This window comes from Ahaetulla prasina, chromosome 1 (assembly GCF_028640845.1).
Source record: "Ahaetulla prasina isolate Xishuangbanna chromosome 1, ASM2864084v1, whole genome shotgun sequence".
Lineage (NCBI taxonomy): Eukaryota > Metazoa > Chordata > Lepidosauria > Squamata > Colubridae > Ahaetulla > Ahaetulla prasina.
The window spans coordinates 186200675-186217309 of record NC_080539.1 but is presented as its reverse complement, the minus strand read 5'-3'; the positions used below and the strand labels follow the sequence as shown (position 1 = coordinate 186217309).

General features: G+C 37.8%; 1 protein-coding gene across 1 annotated transcript in view; it reads right to left on the bottom strand.

The window, feature by feature from the left end:
• Positions 1-16635, bottom strand: part of IQCA1 (IQ motif containing with AAA domain 1) — a 331503-nt gene that overhangs the window by 18570 nt on the left and 296298 nt on the right. Inside the window, exons 16-18 of the mRNA XM_058185159.1 lie at positions 10677-10763; positions 8922-9099; positions 5154-5392 (exon numbers count right to left, since the gene is read on the bottom strand). Coding sequence (XP_058041142.1) covers positions 5154-5392; positions 8922-9099; positions 10677-10763 — 504 coding nt within the window. The remainder of the gene's footprint in view (positions 1-5153; positions 5393-8921; positions 9100-10676; positions 10764-16635) is intronic.

Sequence of the window (16635 nt, the reverse complement as noted above, 5' to 3'; positions counted from 1 at the left end):
CGGGCAGGGCTGTTGTCATGCAGCAAGGAGCCAGGTACGTGATCAACAAGCCCACCTGCATCCTACGCCCCCACTTCATGTAAAGGGATTCACAACCGGCTATCTGAGGTACAGTGGCCTCCCTTGGCTCTAGATTCTTCTTAATGACAACCGCCACCCCCACCCCACCCCTACCTTGGGCCCTTGGCTGATGAAATGCTCGGAAACCCGGTGGGCACATATCTACAAGGGGAACCTCCCCCTTCAGTGCCCAACCAAGTCTCCAAAATGCCCAAAATGCCCATGATGAAAAGGAAGGTAGTGTATTCAGACAGAATGGTTTAGGTTTCCATGATGCTGTGACTGTGATTTATCTTCAGTGTGTATTCCTCCATTTCTAATCCAATGATTGGTATTTAGGGCAGCTTTTTGCAAGCAAAGAAGCTTTTTGTTCTGGTAATTCTTGATTTACAATAGTTCATTTAGTGACTAGTCACAGTTACAATGGCACTGAAAAAAGTGACTTATGACTGTTTTTCACTCTTACATTGCAGCATCCCCATGGTCACAAGAGGCTGGGTGAGGTGAAGCGCCTCTCGACATGAGTGACGTCGAGTTGACCATGACCACCTAGTCCCATGACCATCTAGCCATGCCTACCCAGCTGGTCATTAGAATGCAGAACTGGTTGTTAAATTATTTGAATCCCACTATTGAACTGAATCCAAGGTTCTGTCTTAGGCCCAGTATTCTTCAACATCATAAATGATTTAGATGATGGGATAGAAGAGGATCTCATCAAATTTTCAGACAATATCAAGCTGGGGGGAATAGGCAACAATTTATAAAACAGGCTCAAGATCCAGAAGGATCTGGACAGACGAACACTGGGCACCATCCAACAAAATGCACATCGGTGGTGAGAAATGTAAGGTCTTACACTTAGGCAAGAAAAACCAAATGCACAGATACAGAATAGGTGATATCAGGTTTGACAGAAGTAACTGTGAAGTGGTTTTCGATGGCCTAGTAGACAAACACTTAAATATAAGCCAGCAGTGTGCTGCAGCTACCCAAAAAAACAACAACAATGAGTTCCTAGGCTGTATCAACAAAGGGATAGTATCAAGGTCAAGTGATTTTTACCACTTTATACTGTTTTGTTAAGACCACATTTTGAATACTGCATCCAGTTTTAGTTCCCATGATTACAAAAAAGATGTTGAGACTCTATAAAGAGTGCAGAGAAGAACAACAAAAATTATTAGAGGGCTGGAGGTTACATGCAACTACATGTTTACTGGACCCGTGCCCTTCCTGGTTAGTGCTGGCTGCTCAGGAAGTGACACGAGGCTGGCTCCAGGGGATTATAAATGCTTCTTTGATGGAAGGGGTTTTCCCCGCCGCCTTGAAAGAGGCGGTGGTGAGACCTCTCCTCAAGAAGCCTTCCCTGGACCCAGCTATTTTGGGTAATTACCGTCCAGTCTCCAACCTTCGCTTTGTGGCGAAGGTTGTAGAGAGTGTGGTTGCATGGCAGCTCCCTCGGCACCTGGAGGAAACTGTCTATCTAGACCCGTTCCAGTCTGGCTTCCGACCCGGTTATAGCACGGAGACGGCTTTGGTCGCGTTGGTGGATGACCTCTGGAGGGCCAGGGACAGGGGTTGTTCCTCTGCCTTGGTCCTATTAGATCTCTCAGCGGCCTTCGATACCATCGACCATGGTATCCTGCTGCGCCGGTTGGAGGGATTGGGAGTGGGGGGCACCGTTTATCGGTGGTTCTCCTCCTATCTCTCTGACCGGTCGCAGACGGTGTTGACAGGGGGGCAGAGGTCGTCCTCGAGGCGCCTCACTTGTGGGGTGCCTCAGGGTCGATTCTCGCCTACCCTGTTCAACATCTATATGAAGCCGCTGGGTGAGGTCATCAGTGGTTTCGGGGTGAGTTATCATCTGTACGCTGATGATACTCAGCTGTACTTTTCCACCCCGGACCACCCCAACGAAGCGGTCGAAGTGCTGTCCCGGTGCCTGGAAGCTGTACGGGTCTGGATGGGGAGAAACAGACTCAAGCTCAATCCCTCCAAGACGGAGTGGCTGTGGATGCCGGCATCCCGGTACAGTCAGCTGCACCCGCAGCTGACTGTTGGGGGCGAGTTAGTGGCCCCAAAGGAGGTGGTTCGCAACTTGGGCGTCCTCCTGGATGGACGGCTGTCTCTTGATGAACACCTGGCGGCCGTCGCCAGGAGGGCCTTTTACCAAGTTCGCTTGGTTCGCCAGTTGCGTCCCTTCCTTGACCGGGATGCCTTATGCACGGTCACTCACGCTCTGGTTATGTCTAGGCTGGATTATTGCAATGCTCTCTACATGGGGCTGCCCTTGAGGTGCACCCGGAGGCTGCAGTTAGTCCAGAATGCGGCTGCGCGAGTAGTAACGGGAGCCGCTCGTGGCTCCCACGTGACATCGCTGCTCCGTAGCTTGCACTGGCTTCCTGTGGTCTTTCGGGTGCGCTTCAAGATTTTGGTAACTATCTTTAAAGCGCTCCATGGCTTAGGACCCGGGTACTTACGAGACCGCCTGCTGTTACCCTTTGCCTCCCACCGACCCGTACGCTCTCACAGAGAAGGTCTTCTCAGGGTGCCGTCCGCCAGTGTCGGCTGGCGGCCCCCAGGAGTAGGGCCTTCTCTGTGGGGGCAGTGACGCTCTGGAACGAACTTCCCCCTGGCCTGCGTCAAGTGCCTGATCTTCGGACCTTCCGTCGTGAGCTCAAAACATATCTATTTATTAAAGCGGGACTGGCATAATTTGGGTTGAATTTTAAATTGGGTATTTTTAATATTTTTAATATTTTTAAATCTAAATTTTAATAATCAGCCTTTAAAATTTGCTCTTTTTAAATGTTGTTTTAAATGGTATATATTTTGTTTTTATTTTGGCTGTACACCGCCCTGAGTCCTTCGGGAGAAGGGCGGTATAAAAATTTAATAAAATAAATAAATAAATAAATAAATAAAATATATAATAAACAGTTATGGAAGTGGGAATGTCTAGTCTAACAAAGAGAAGTAGGGTGACATGATAGCAGTATTCCAATATTTGAGGGGCTGTCATAGAGAAGAGGGGTCAACCTATTCTCCAAAGCAACTGAGGGCAGGACAAGAAGTACCAGATGGAAACTTATCAAGGAGAGATCTCCTTAGGATAAGGAGAGATATCCTGTCAGTAGAATTATAAATTAGTGAAATGGCTTTGGGGTACTCCATTACTGGAGGTTTTAAGAAGAGTTTGCATAGCCATTTGTCTGGAATGGTATAGGAACTCTTGGTTGAGCAATGGCTGAAATTGAAAACTTCCAATTCCCTTCTAACTCTCTTCTGTATTCTGACTTCCTGACTGTTTAATAACCTGTGTGTTGGAACCAGATGAAATTGATTCCAATTCATTAGAATCAGAATCAATCTTTATTATGGTCACAGACCAGCACAAAAGTTAAACATTAAAATAAACACATTCTCTAAAAATTATTATTAGTAATAGTTTTTACTACTAATAGTAAAGTAATCATAGTAATATGAATAAGAATCTGTAGGCATTTTTTTTCCTTATTATCATTGCAGCAGCACAAACTTTTGCTATTGCATGAGTGATGGATGGATTTGAATCCTGAAGGAGATGGTTCATGTTTATTTATTTACTAGTTGAATATCTGTGCTCCACTATGAAACTATGTGATGGGGCTTGATAATTCGACACTTAAGAGTTTGAAAATTAATGAGTAGTTACGATTGGCCTCTCCTCTCCCCTTCTCTCTCTCAGGCTGGCCCCACAAAAACCTTTCCTCTCCTCTCCCTCAGGCTGGCTCCACAGAAGCCTCTTATCCTACCCCCTTCTCTCCCTCAAGCTGGCCCCATAGACCCTCTCCTCTCCCCTTCTCTCCCTCAGGCTGGCCCCACAAAAGCTCTCCTCTCCCTCAGGCTGCCTCCACAGAAGCCTCACTTATCTTACCCACTTCTCTACCTCAGGCTGGCCCCACAGACCCTCTCCTCTTCCCTTCTCTCCCTCAGGCTTGGCCCCATAGATCCTCCTCTCCCTCAGGCTGGCTCCACAGAAGCCTCTTATCCTACCCCCTTCTCTCCCTCAAGCTGGCCCCATAGACCCTCTCCTCTCCCCTTCTCTCCCTCAGGCTGGCCCCACAAAAGCTCTCCTCTCCCTCAGGCTGCCTCCACAGAAGCCTCACTTATCTTACCCACTTCTCTACCTCAGGCTGGCCCCACAGACCCTCTCCTCTTCCCTTCTCTCCCTCAGGCTTGGCCCCATAGATCCTCTCCTCTCCCCTTTTCTCCCTCAGCCTTGCCCCACAGAAACGTCTCCTTTCCTCTCTTTTCTCCCTCAGGCTTTCTAACCCCCTCTCTCCATGAAGCTTTCCCCACAGAAGCCTGTCCTATGGTATCCCATTTTCTTTAGAGTTATTTTCAAGTTGGTAGGGGCTAACTAATTAGCATCAGAGCGTGTTATAATAATATAGAAAATATTAATGCTCTGATGGTCATTTTGAAAAATCCTTTCTTAGTGAGCACCTAGAAGTCGAGAGGAACATATGTGGCCGATTTCAAGTTTGTAGGCTTTAAGGTTTTGGAGATTTCTTATTAATGCGTGAGTGGTTTTCACTTTTAACATATATAGATTTATTTATTTTATTTATTTATTTGTCAAGCATATATAAGATAACAGATAAAATATAAACATGATTATGAATACATGAGATGGATATGAATGAAAAGGGACATTAGGATAGGGATGGTAGGCACGTTGATGAGCTTACAGACTTCTTAGGAATGGAGTGAGGTCAACAGTAGACAGTCTATGGTTAAAGTTGTGGGGGTTTGGGGAAGACACCACAGAGTCAGGTAGTTGACTCTAGCATTCCAGGCACTGACCACTCTGTTGTTGGTCATATTTTCTGCAATCAAGTTTGGAGAGGTTTATCTTAAGTTTGTATCTATTGCTATTCTACTCTTAGGAAAAGTCAGGTCTTTCAGATGTTTGCTGGTTCCCACATACTCTGGCTTCTCTTCAGATCGTATAAATAGAAAACACACTTCTGAATGTATTGAGCAAAAGCAGCAACATTCTGAATACTACTTACTCCTCCACAGACCAAAAAGGCAAATTTCTTAACCTTAAATGTTTCTTCCTCTTCTTTATACACTGGATCCTGTCTTGCTAGGCAAGTTAGGAATTCAACAGCAGTCAGTGGCTTCTTACTTAGCTGCATTCGGCGTCTTTCAGTTAGGACTGCTTGAACTGCTCGGAGAATTGGTCCCTGAGCATAACCATCAGAAACCTGTGCCAGGCAACTAATATTTAGTTGTTTGGAGAGAAACCCTCCATTTTGCTGAATGAAGTGTTTCCATAAAACTGTTAAAATGATTACAAGAACAAAGAAATCAATAGTTAGAAGGCCGAATAATAATCATAGTAGTAGGTGAAAACAGTTTAATTATTTTTAACAAATGGTCTCATTTTAAAACAATTAAAATTTTTGATATCTGCATATTTTTCAGAGTGATTTGATAGTCAACTGCAATTCATACAGAATCAATCCACTTTTAAAACCCATTTTAAAAGTAGGATACATTAAGCTTCTTTCCCTGCAAAATAATCCCAATAGTTCATCTGATAGTTCAGGTCTGCTCTGACTGTAGCCATTCTCATTTGGGATCATATCAGAGGTGAAATGCTCCTTGTTCGGACCAGATCACATAATCCAGTAGTAATGGCAGCAGGTAGTTCAGAGAACCGGTAGCAAAAATCCCTGTCCCCCCACCCCAGCTGAGCCCCGCGATAATCAGAGGTTTTGTTTTTGTTTTTACTTTTAAAAACATTTTTTCTTCGGTTAAAAAAATGCTTTTAAAAATTAAAAAAAAGCCTCTGATGATCGCGCGGCTCAGCTGGGATTGTCAGAACCCTTTAAAAGCATTTTTTCTACAACCTCTTTGGCTTGTAGAAAAATGCATTTAAAAGTAAAAAAAAAAGTTGGCCGCACCCATCCAGTCACATTACCCCCTCCCACCAAGCCACAGAACCGGTAGTAACAAATTTTACATTTCACCCCTGGATCATATGGCATCACTTTTAAAATGATTTCTGCAACTAAAATATACTTGATGTGAAAATTAATATGACAAAGACACTTCCTTTGCTAAGATATATTTTATTCATGAAGGAGGTAATTTTTATTGAACCTAAAGAAAAGAATTTTTATTTATCTTTGTATGGCATACCAAGGATCTCCCTCCAAGAAGAGAGCAATGGCACTGCAAAACATTTAAATTCATATTTAAATTACATTAGTAACTTTATTGCTGGTATCCTTCAGATTTATATTGACTGTTTCCTAATATGATTTGATTGCTTATTTGTTCCCTATGACTATCATTAAGTGTTGTACCTTATGATTCTTGAGGAATGTATCTTTTCTTTTATGTACACCAAGAGCGTATGCACTGAGACAAATTCCTTGTGTGTCCAATCACACTTGGCCAATAAAGAATTCTATTGTATTCTAATATGAGATTTGTTTTATTAAAGATTTGAAAATAGAGCTAGAAACTAAAAATTGGGAAAATGTTATTATGCATACTGTTGTATGATATAAGTTACTATAATTACTAGGTATAAGTAAATGTTAGAAGTTAAGACTACTATTATGTATGCTTAAAAAGTAAAGAATAAGAGATGATGGATATATACATAATACTTTTAAATATGGACATTATTGTATTAGGGGTTAGAATTAAGAGGCAGAAAGTAGAAATTGGGAAAGCACTACTATGTATTTTTATTTTATTTTATCTATTTTATTTATTTATTTATTTTGCCATGTACATATTAGTTAATATATATAAGCGTAAGCATGAATTGAATACATAAAGTGAATACAAGTTTAAGGGAACATTAGGACAGGAACGGTAGGCACGCTGGTGCACTTATGCACACCCCTTACAGACCTCTTAGGAATGGGGTGAGGTCAACAGTAGACAGTCTTAGGTTAAAGTTTTTGGGGTTTTGGGATAAGACCACAGAGTCTGGTAGTGCATTCCAGGCATTAACAACTCTGTTACTGAAGTCATATTTTCTGCAATCGAGTTTGGAACAGTTCACTTTAAGTTTGTATCTATTGTGTGCTCGTGTACTGTAGTGGTTGAAGCTGAAATAGTCATTGACAGGTAGGACATTGTAGCAGATGATTTTATGAGCTATGCTTAGGTCACACAGAAGGCGGCATAGTTCTAAATTTTCTAAACCCAGAATTTCAAGTCTGGTGGCATAAGGTATTTTGCTGCAAGCAGAGGAGTGGAGGACTGTTCTTGTGAAATATTTCTGGATGCGCTCAATTGTATTAATGTCCGATATGCAGTGTGGGTTCCAGACAGATGAGCTGTATTCGAGAATTGGTCTGTATTCGAGAATTGGTCTATGTTTTGTATGCTCTAGTTAGTGTAATATTACCGGAGAAGAAGCTACGTAAGATTAGGTTTACAACCCTTAATGTCTTTTTGGCAATGTTGTTACAGTGGACTTTGGCATTTAGATCATTTGATATGAGTACTCCAAGGTTCTTGACAGAGTGAGGGTCATCTACAAGGTCATGTCCACTTAGCTTGTATTTTGTGTTCTGATTCTTTTTGCCAATGTGTAAGAAGAGCATCTGTTGGTTGAGATTTGGAGTTGCCAATTTTTTGACCATTCCAATACAAAGTCAAGGTCTTTTTGAAGGGTAGCCGCATTGTTGGTAGTGTTAAACAGTTTAACATCATTGGCAAAGAGAACACAGTTACTCATAATATGATCACAAAGGTCATTTATGTATAGTATGAAGAGTATTGGTCCTAGAACGCTTCCTTGGGGGACACCGCTATTAACAGGTGCAGAATTTGATAGGGCACTCCCTATTTTGACCACTTGTTGTCTATTTGACAGAAACACAGTTATCCAATTATGGAGGGGTCCAGAGATGCCGTAGGATTTGTCATGTACCACTGAATCAAGGCTTTACAGAAGTCTATGTAAATTGCATCTATTGCTTTGCCCTGGTCAAGATTTGTAGTTCATATGTTTTTGCAGTATAGAAGTTGTAGATTACAGGATAATTTTTTTCTGAAACCAAATTGTTTATTAGAGAGTAGGTTGTTTGTTTCTAGGTGGAAGGTAATGGATTGATTGATGATTGATTCCATGATTTTGCAGGTGATGCAGCATAAAGAGATTGGTCTGTAATTTTCAACTAGGCTGGGGTCTCCCTTTTTGAAGATAGGGATGACCGTGGCGAGCTGGTCCTGAAAGATTTTTCAAAGATTATGCTTAGGGGTTCTGCTATAACAGTGGAAAGCTTTTTTAAGAAGTATGCACATTGTCCATCGGGTCCAATAGATAGAAATGGTTTCAGTCTACATAGTGCCTTTTCAACACTATCTTCTGTGAAATCTATTTGTGTTAGATTGTTGTAGTCATTAGTGGTATGACTAGGGAATGTTGGGCATGAGCCATTGCTGTTTACAAAGACTAACACTGTACTATATTAGTCTTTGTATAATGTATACAAATATACTGTATACAGAATACTTTGTATATTGTATACTGCTACAAAATATAATACATTATAACTACAATGTATATGAAAATCTTAGAAGCTGAAAGACTACTATTATGTATATCTAAATAATACTATTATTATTATATTATATATATATATTGTTATATTATTGTTATATATGCATATAGGTATATGTATAGTATAGATATATACGTGTGTGTGTGTGTGTATGTGTGTGTGCGTGTATTTGAAATTCAGTAATGAATTTTTGAGTACTAAACTTAATACATAAATACTTTTTAAAATTTTGAGGTATCTTTGCATAAACTAGTTCTATTTTCATATACTTGCCAAATCTTGAAGCATAGTCTGGCCGCGGCACCAAAATTATTTTCTTATAAACTTTGCAGAAGGGTTTGATGTCTGCATCAAATGGCCGGTTAGTGGTTCCAATGATTAAAATTCGATCTTCAATTTTTAGAGTTTTCAAAATTTTGGGAAGTTGTTTTTTCAAACGTTTAGGTTCCATCTTCCAGAACAACACAAATATATGCAGTCTTAAATTGATCAAGCATGATATATAGGATTTTTATTTGGAGCTATGCATTCCAAAACAAACTTACTTGATTTCACAGTAACAAAGAAAATATGAGGTAGATTTCACACATATTAACTTTTGAATCAATGCCATTTGTTTAAATCAAGCTAAGCAATATAATTAATAATACACACACATGATGTGTGTATTATAGGATGGATTGCCAGGTTCATATTATAAAAGTTTTGAGGATCAACCTCTTCAACCACTTCAGAAAACGATGAATTTTCTTTTACAGGAAGATGCAGTGCCAGAGTTGTGGAAAGAGGCAAAACTGCATTACAACCAAAGAAGATCTTAACTTCTAGATTTAAATTCTACTATATATGTATACATAAATTGTATTTGCATTTAAATTTTTATATATTTACATTAAACTTCACACACACACACACACACACACACACACACACACACACACACACACACACACATATATATATGAATTTATATATGAATTTCCCCATGAAAATGGGCATTTATTAATATCTGTTGGTCCTAAAAGTATTAGTGGCCATCTATTCTGTATTCTGCTTTTATAACCTTTGTATGTAAAACTGCAAAAAAACTTAAATACCTTCAAATATCTATGAATTCTATGAATCTGCAGGTAATGTAGTGATGGATTGTAGTTCATTTAAATGTAGCATCTGCCATAATGTAAGCTTAAGTTTCTTTTGCAGTTTTGGATATAAGGTTTACAAAATATATCAAAGCATCAATATATACTGCTACAAAAACGCACAGATTGTGAAGAAATTTAATAAGCAACTTTTTATCAGTGTGGCAAACATTTTAGCCAGCAGAGGGCAGTAATAACATAATAGCAAATTTAAATATTTCTGTCATTTTTCAAAATATTCTTTAGGTATTAAACCTTGGAACTGTTTTTAAAATAATTTCTTAAATTTAGAGCAAATGGTAAGACTTTGGATCAAGACTGCTTTTTGACTACTGATTGGCAGTTTATCACAGATATGAATTAAAAATAATTAAGAGAATTAAGAAATAATAAAAACATAGTTGCATAATAGGGAACTCACATATTTTTACAAACGTATGAATCACCTAGTTTAAATTCCTTTTTTAAGCTCATTGTGATTCAATGATTAATTTAAAATCTGATCATAGCACAGTGTTACAAAATTAATAGTGCCAGCCTTTTCAGTAATTATAATTACTTCTCTTTAAACATGTGACAATTTAAATTTGCTTTGATTTCTTATTTGTTGTTAAAACTGATCTGGTCTTGTTTCTATTGTACCTAGTGAAAAATTCTGTGTTAATCAAAAATTACTTACATTTCTTCAACAAGGATATATATGTCTAATTGTAAAAATAATCTGGTTTGTATTTATTATTATATAATTATTATGTAATAGATTTACGACTAATTGATGTTGTGTGCTCTAAAACCATAAACAAATAAATAAGTACATGAATGAAAAGTTACCAATTAATGTGCTATGCTGCCTGTTTGCTTGTACCATATATAAAAAAGGATTTACCTCTTTTTCAGTTTTAGGTACCTTTCTGTAGAATGTTTTTTCTGTATCTCCAATCCATATAACTGAAGGCTGTAACTGTCTGGCAACCTAGGAGATTAAAAAAAGTTTTTTTCAAATAAGGAAGTGGTTTGCCTATTTTTTTAATTTTCCAATCTAATCTTCTGGTGGTCTCCCAGGCAAATACTAACCAGTTCTGACCTACCAATAGAAAGGAATGTCTGTAACTCAGGATTAATATAAGATCTTGGTGCTCATTGCTTGCAGACATTTCATTACATTTCACTATCCAACTAAGCAACATCATAGGCTTGACATGCCTGCAAGCAAACAACCAAGAGCACTAAAAACTTGAGTTCTGACGTTGCTTAATTTTTTTCAAGATTTGCTAGATGCTGTCACTTACTGTGATCATCAAGGTATTAAGAATAAGATCAGAAAAAAAAGAAAAGGTTATATCACTTAACAGCTATTTTCCTTATAACAATAATCCGTGCAAAAACGGATTTTTTCTATGTTTCAAATGTAAAAAAAGTTTAATAAAATATATATATATAAAAGAATAAGATCAGAAAATTTAGAAGAGAAATTTTATTCATCTTCACCTCTACCTTTTCCTCTGTTTCCAAACACCATGAAATGTTGTCCTTCTCCATCTATAATAAATCTTCTCAACAAATGGGGAAAAAAAGATATTCTTTGCATGCATAGATCAATTTTGACCACAAAAATTAATAGGAATCCCTATTAATAGGAAGAAATGTGGTTGCAAAGTGGGTTCAGTAGCTTTAATGATCCAGGCAGCAATGTCAGTAAGGTCATAATTTCTAATGAGATTGAAAGGGAAGATAAGAAAGTTGCATTTGGTAGAAAATGGCAGATGGCTCTATGTAAAGCAATTAATTACCATCGTGAGCAAAGAGCTGGTGAGTAGACCATCTCTTCAAAATCTTTGCGGAAAAGGAGAGGATAGAAGAAAGAGTTTTGAAGAGATGTTTTTTGTGAGATCACAGAACAGCAGTCCATGGTGGGTTTTCAGCACCAAGAGACAGCAGAATTAGCTGACCTTCTCACAACCATAGTCAACATCTTTCAAAGGATACTAAATTCACAAGCTTTCTTTTCTAAGTCACATTTGGAAATAGCTTGTTAACTGCTTTTCGACTATTAGAGATCTTGGAATCAGCAAGTCTGAAAACACTGGGTGACTCAATCCTCAATCCATCTGAAAGAACATTTGAATCAGAAGTTTAAGATTTTTTTTAAAAAAAAACTAAAATAAACACAAAAAGCTAAATAAAAATTTGTTCCAAGAAAATTATATATGGATTAAGGATCCAGATCAACTTGGAATACGATTTTGTAATTAATTATAAATATTTCCTATGCAAAATAGATATTCTGGATTTTGGTAAGACAAAATAAAGATAAACAATTTTAAAAATTGAACATTAGCGTGAACTGAGGATTAAAGTTAAAAGAGAAAAATACACAAGCCTAATCAATAGCTAATTAATAGGGACTTATAGAATGGTATAAACATTTTCACTTTGAGCATACCGAAGGATACTTTTGAAAAATGGGATAATAAGTTAGTATCAACAATGTCAACAGCAATGTTTGCTTCAACGATAGACTATGTCCAAAATATGTCATGGAACAACTGGCAGATGAGGAACTTTTACTTGAGAAGATTGAGATGGCATTGAAAATGGATCTAAAATTATAGGTTATGAGAATATGGAAAATAATGTCTAACTGAACATACAAAGGAAACTGATTGTTTTGAAAATCAAAGGGGAACTGTAAGTAATTAATAAAGAGTGATCTGGACAATTCTTTTATATCAGAGGCTTTAAAGAAACCTGTGAGAAGAAAGAAGAAATGAAATCAAGTCCCATGACTATTTGAATGGACTAAGACTCTTAGTAGGAAGGAATCTAAAGTTGGTTTATTTGATCAAGGTTAAAATAAGATATGCTGTTACAAAACTGGCAACCTTTTATGAAATTTTGGCTGGTATCTGGACTGAAAAGTTGATGCTTTATGGATTTGGCTATAGATAAGAGATGAGGGATGGGATGCAGAAATCATTGGTTGTAAACTAAGAGGGGATGAAGAATTATAAACATTGTTTATAGTTGAAATAAAGATTGGAAGTCACTTCTTGATATATTTCTTTTCTCTCGATTATATTTTTACTTTTCTTTTTGTATTTCTATTTTCTTCTAATTTTTGCACCTTTTCCTTTTTTTCCCTATTTTTCATTCTTTAAGTTTGTATTAGATTTTACTACTGTAATTAAAACCTTTAATAAAAAAGAAAGTTGGACAGAGTAAAGAGGTTGATCTTGGTTTAGTAAAATAGATTTGATAAGCACAATAACAAGGAATCCATCTTATTTAGGATAGTCAAATTCCAACCCAGATAATGCCATAGTAAGTTTTTATATCATAGAATCATAAAATTAGAGGGACCTTAGAGTCTTCAAGTCCAACCCCTTGCCCAAGGCAGGATTCAATAAACCAATTTGGACAAATGGTTGTCCAACCTTTTCTTCAGCAATGGAGCATTCACAATTCTGGGAGGAAAGCTGTTCCACTGCTTAATAGTCTCATCATCAGGAAATTCCTTATTTCCAGGTTAGATCTTCCCCTGAAAGGTGTCCATCCATTGCTTCTTGTTCTATCCTCAGGCTTCTCTTCATTCGTTAAGCTAAACATACTTAATTCCTTTACTTGTTCTTCATAGGATTTAGCCTCCAGACCACTTACATCTTTGTTACCATTCTCTATAATCTTTTTAGAACTTCTGCATTTGTTTTGCATTTTGGTGACCAGACTGGATGCAATATTTCAAATGTGATCTCAACAGTGGATTATATAGTGGAATTATAGTGGAATTGGAATTCAATATAATGCAGGCACAAGAATAGGATGAAGACAAAAAAGTACCTAAGACTTTAAGAAATCTGATTTAAAAAAAATTAGAGGAAGCTTAGGAAGGATTCTATGGATAGAAATCTTAAAGAGGAAAATATGGTTGGGAAGCTCTGAAAATGAGATTATAAAAGCCCAATGTAGCACAATACCACTGAGAAAGAAAAATAAAGAGATCTCAGATGAAATCAGCATGTTTGTATAAAGAACTTTCTTATAAACTGGCAGAGAAAAAGGACAAGTCCAAAAAAAATGGAAAGAGGAACACATAGGTAAAGCAGAATTCCAGCAAATAGCCCAAATCTGCAAAGACCAAGTCAGGAAAGCTTAGAATGAACTAAAGCTTGTAACAAATATCCAAAAAAAAAGAAGTTTTGTTCAACAAGTAAGAAACAGGAAAAAAGTCAAGGAAATGATCAGTCTACTAATAGGAAAAAATGACAAGGAGGTGACAGGTAACAGGGAGTAAAAAGGAACTGCTTAATTCCTTTTTTGAACCTGTCTTCATGCAAAAGGAAAAAATATTCCAACCAACCAAAAGCAGCACTTTAGGAGACACAGCAGGAATACAGGCCAAAATAGGCAAGAACTTGGCAAGAGAATACCTATTCACTCTAGAGAAGTTCAAATTGCCAGGATTGTTTTACATCCCAGGGTTCTGAAGGAATTGGCAGACGATCTCGGAACCACTGAACAGAATCTTTCTGAGGTATTGGAGCATGGGCAAATACCAGAGGACTGTAAAAGAGCTGATGGAGTTCCTATCTTCAAGAAGGGGAAAAATATGGATCCAGGAAACTACAGACCAATCAGCCTAACATCAATACCTGGGAAGATTCTGGAAAAAAATATCGACCAATGGATCTGTGAACACTTAACAAGCAAAGCTATTACTAGACACCACACTGGTTTATAAAAGCAGATCATGTTAGACAAACCTTAGTGCATTCCTTGATAAAATTAATAAATTGGTGGACCAGAGAAATACTATAGCCACAGTATATTTGGACTGCAGTAAGGCATTTGATGAAGCAGAACATAGGCTACCTTTTTGTAAGAATGGAAAATACGGGATAGATAGCATAAACTAATTCTAATCCATCAGATGGATTCGTAGCTGGTTGACCAACAACACTTAATGTGTAATTCTTAATGGAACTACATCTGGCCTTCCATCCTTCTGAGGTCAGTAAAATGAGGATCCAGATTGTTGGGGGCAATATGCTGACTATAAACCGCTTAGAGAGGGCTGAAAAGCACTATGAAGAGATATAAGTGCTATTGCTATTGCTATCTACCTTAGGAGCAGGGATGACATGCAGTTGGAAACCCCAAGGTTCTGATTTAGGCTAGTATTCTTCAACACCTTCATAAACAATTTAGATGAAGAGATAGAAGGGATCTGCATCAGATCTGCAGATGATATGAAGCTGGGGGAAAAGCCAACACTTTAGAAGATAAGTTCAAGATCCAGAAGGATCTTGACAATACTTGAACACTGGGCCCTACCCAGCAAAATTCAGTTATGGGAAAACTTAGGTCTTACATTTCGGCAAGAAAAAATAAATATGCAGGTATAGAATAGGCGGTACCTATTTCAATTGCAGTAGCTGTGAGAGGGAACTATGAGTCCTACTGTGCTGCAGCTACCAAACTAGCCAATGAAATCCTAGGCTGCATCAATAGAGGGATAGTATCAAGATCATATAAAGTGTTAGTATCGCTTCACACTTCATATTGCACTGTTAAGATCACACTTGAAATATTGCATCCAATTTTGGTACAAGATCCACTTCCCATCCCCAACCCCCAAAACATATTGAGATTCCAGAAAGAGTGCAGAGAAGAACAAAATGATAATTAGAGAACTGGAGGCTAAAGCATAGGATAAACTGTTGTGGGAACTGAGTATGTTGAGTCTAATGAAGAGAGGGAGTAGGTGTGACATTTTTGAGGGTTTTCACAGAGAGGAAGTGCCAACTGAGATAAACAAAAAGTAATGGATGGAAACTTAACAAAGAGAGATCCAACCAAGAATTAAGGAGAAATTTCTTGTCAGTGAAAACAATTAATCAGTGGAACAGCTTGCCTCCTGAAGTTGTGGGTGCTCCATCACTGGAGATTTTCAAGAAGAGACTGGATAGCCATTTGTCCAAGGTCCCTTCCAACTCTGTAATTCTGTATTTTAGTATGACATGATCATTCTCCTGAAAAATTCCTACAACTTCCATTCCTTCAATCATTTCATCCTTATTAGTAGGAATTAGTAGGATGAAATTCCTTATTAGTAAGAACTCCACTATAGGAGACCCTGTAGGTCCCTCCTCTAACTTTTGAATAAGAAAATTGTCATTTGGGCACATCAACTGTTCTATTCATTGTTAAATAATCTATGCAAGTACTGTGTTGTTTTTGTCATCACCGCCATCATTCAAAATGCAACTTTTATGTGATGTTACAGGTATATTCTAAATCCTTTAAAATTAATGTATATGTCATTAGCTTTACAGGGGAATAATATGCATCCTTAGGATGTGTTCACACATGAGGAAAGTTTAGAGATAATCATGATAATTAACCTTCATCATAAATGTGTGTCATGTGTGACTAAGTCCTTAGGGTGCATTGCACATTCCAAATGAAATACATGTCAAGTTCATTCATTTTAGTGGCCTTGAATATATTTGTAGTGGTCACTTCAAATGCACATTGATTATACTTGTGGATCATAAAAGCTTTCATTTTCATTTTACCAATAACTTTTTCTTCTTCTTCTACTTGTGCCATCTCCATCATCGGACCTTGGTGATCATGTTGGCAATCTTATTTTTGTCAACAGCCGCATGAAAAAGTGCTGCTGAGTTTTGTCCAAATCAGTCCCTTAGGTTTCGAAGCCATGATGTTCTTCTCCTGCCTGGACCTTGTTTGCCTTCAATTTTTCCCTGGAGGATTAAATCTTCACTTAATGCCATATGCCGTATTTTTCTGGGTGTCGCATCACATGTCCAAAATATTCTAACTTT